Source organism: Borostomias antarcticus (assembly GCF_949987555.1).
Source record: "Borostomias antarcticus genome assembly, chromosome: 4".
Taxonomy (NCBI): domain Eukaryota; kingdom Metazoa; phylum Chordata; class Actinopteri; order Stomiiformes; family Stomiidae; genus Borostomias; species Borostomias antarcticus.
This window is the reverse complement of record NC_140237.1, coordinates 32,506,082-32,506,659: the sequence shown is the minus strand read 5'-3', so window position 1 is coordinate 32,506,659 and position 578 is coordinate 32,506,082. Positions and strand designations below refer to the sequence as shown.

General features: G+C 37.5%; 1 protein-coding gene across 1 annotated transcript in view; it reads left to right on the top strand.

The window, feature by feature from the left end:
* gatm (glycine amidinotransferase (L-arginine:glycine amidinotransferase)) overlaps nt 1-343 on the top strand; it is a gene marked incomplete at both ends in the record, with an annotated part of 4,679 nt that extends 4,336 nt beyond the window's left edge. The window contains one exon of the mRNA XM_084437275.1: nt 231-343. Coding sequence (XP_084293401.1) covers nt 231-343 — 113 coding nt within the window. The remainder of the gene's footprint in view (nt 1-230) is intronic.
* Nucleotides 344-578: the final 235 nt, after the last annotated feature.

Genomic DNA, 578 nt, shown 5'->3' with positions numbered 1-578 from the left:
CATACAAATACATGACTGTGTAAACATGCCGGATTTAGCTAGGAGCTAGTTTCCATCCGCAGTCCTCAAACATTAAACATTAAAAAGAAGTACTCACAGAAGAACAAACATTAAAATACAATTACAATAAAATAAGTAGTAATAATAGTGATTTAAAATATCCGCAGTTATTATTATTATTATTATTATCATTATTATTGGTGATTGACAGGTGTCACTTCCTCCACCAGGTATCAAGACCATCAAAGTGAGTATCCGTCATGCCAACTCCCTGGGTGGCGGTTTCCACTGCTGGACAACTGATGTTCGTCGCCGTGGTACCCTACAGTCCTACTTCAACTAGCCTTGCCAGAAATAGGCAGTTTTTATTGAGCTTGTAAGGTTGAATTTAGCCAACGGCTCACATGCTGTTCATTTCTCCTACACACAAATCTGTGTGACCTGTGTTAAGTAAACAGCGCTCTGCATGACAGTGACTTGGCAAAAAGCTTAGTTCAAAGATTTTAATGCTCAAAAACAGAAAATATATTATTTCTGAGGGAAAACACAGTAAAGACAACAACAACAACAACAACAAC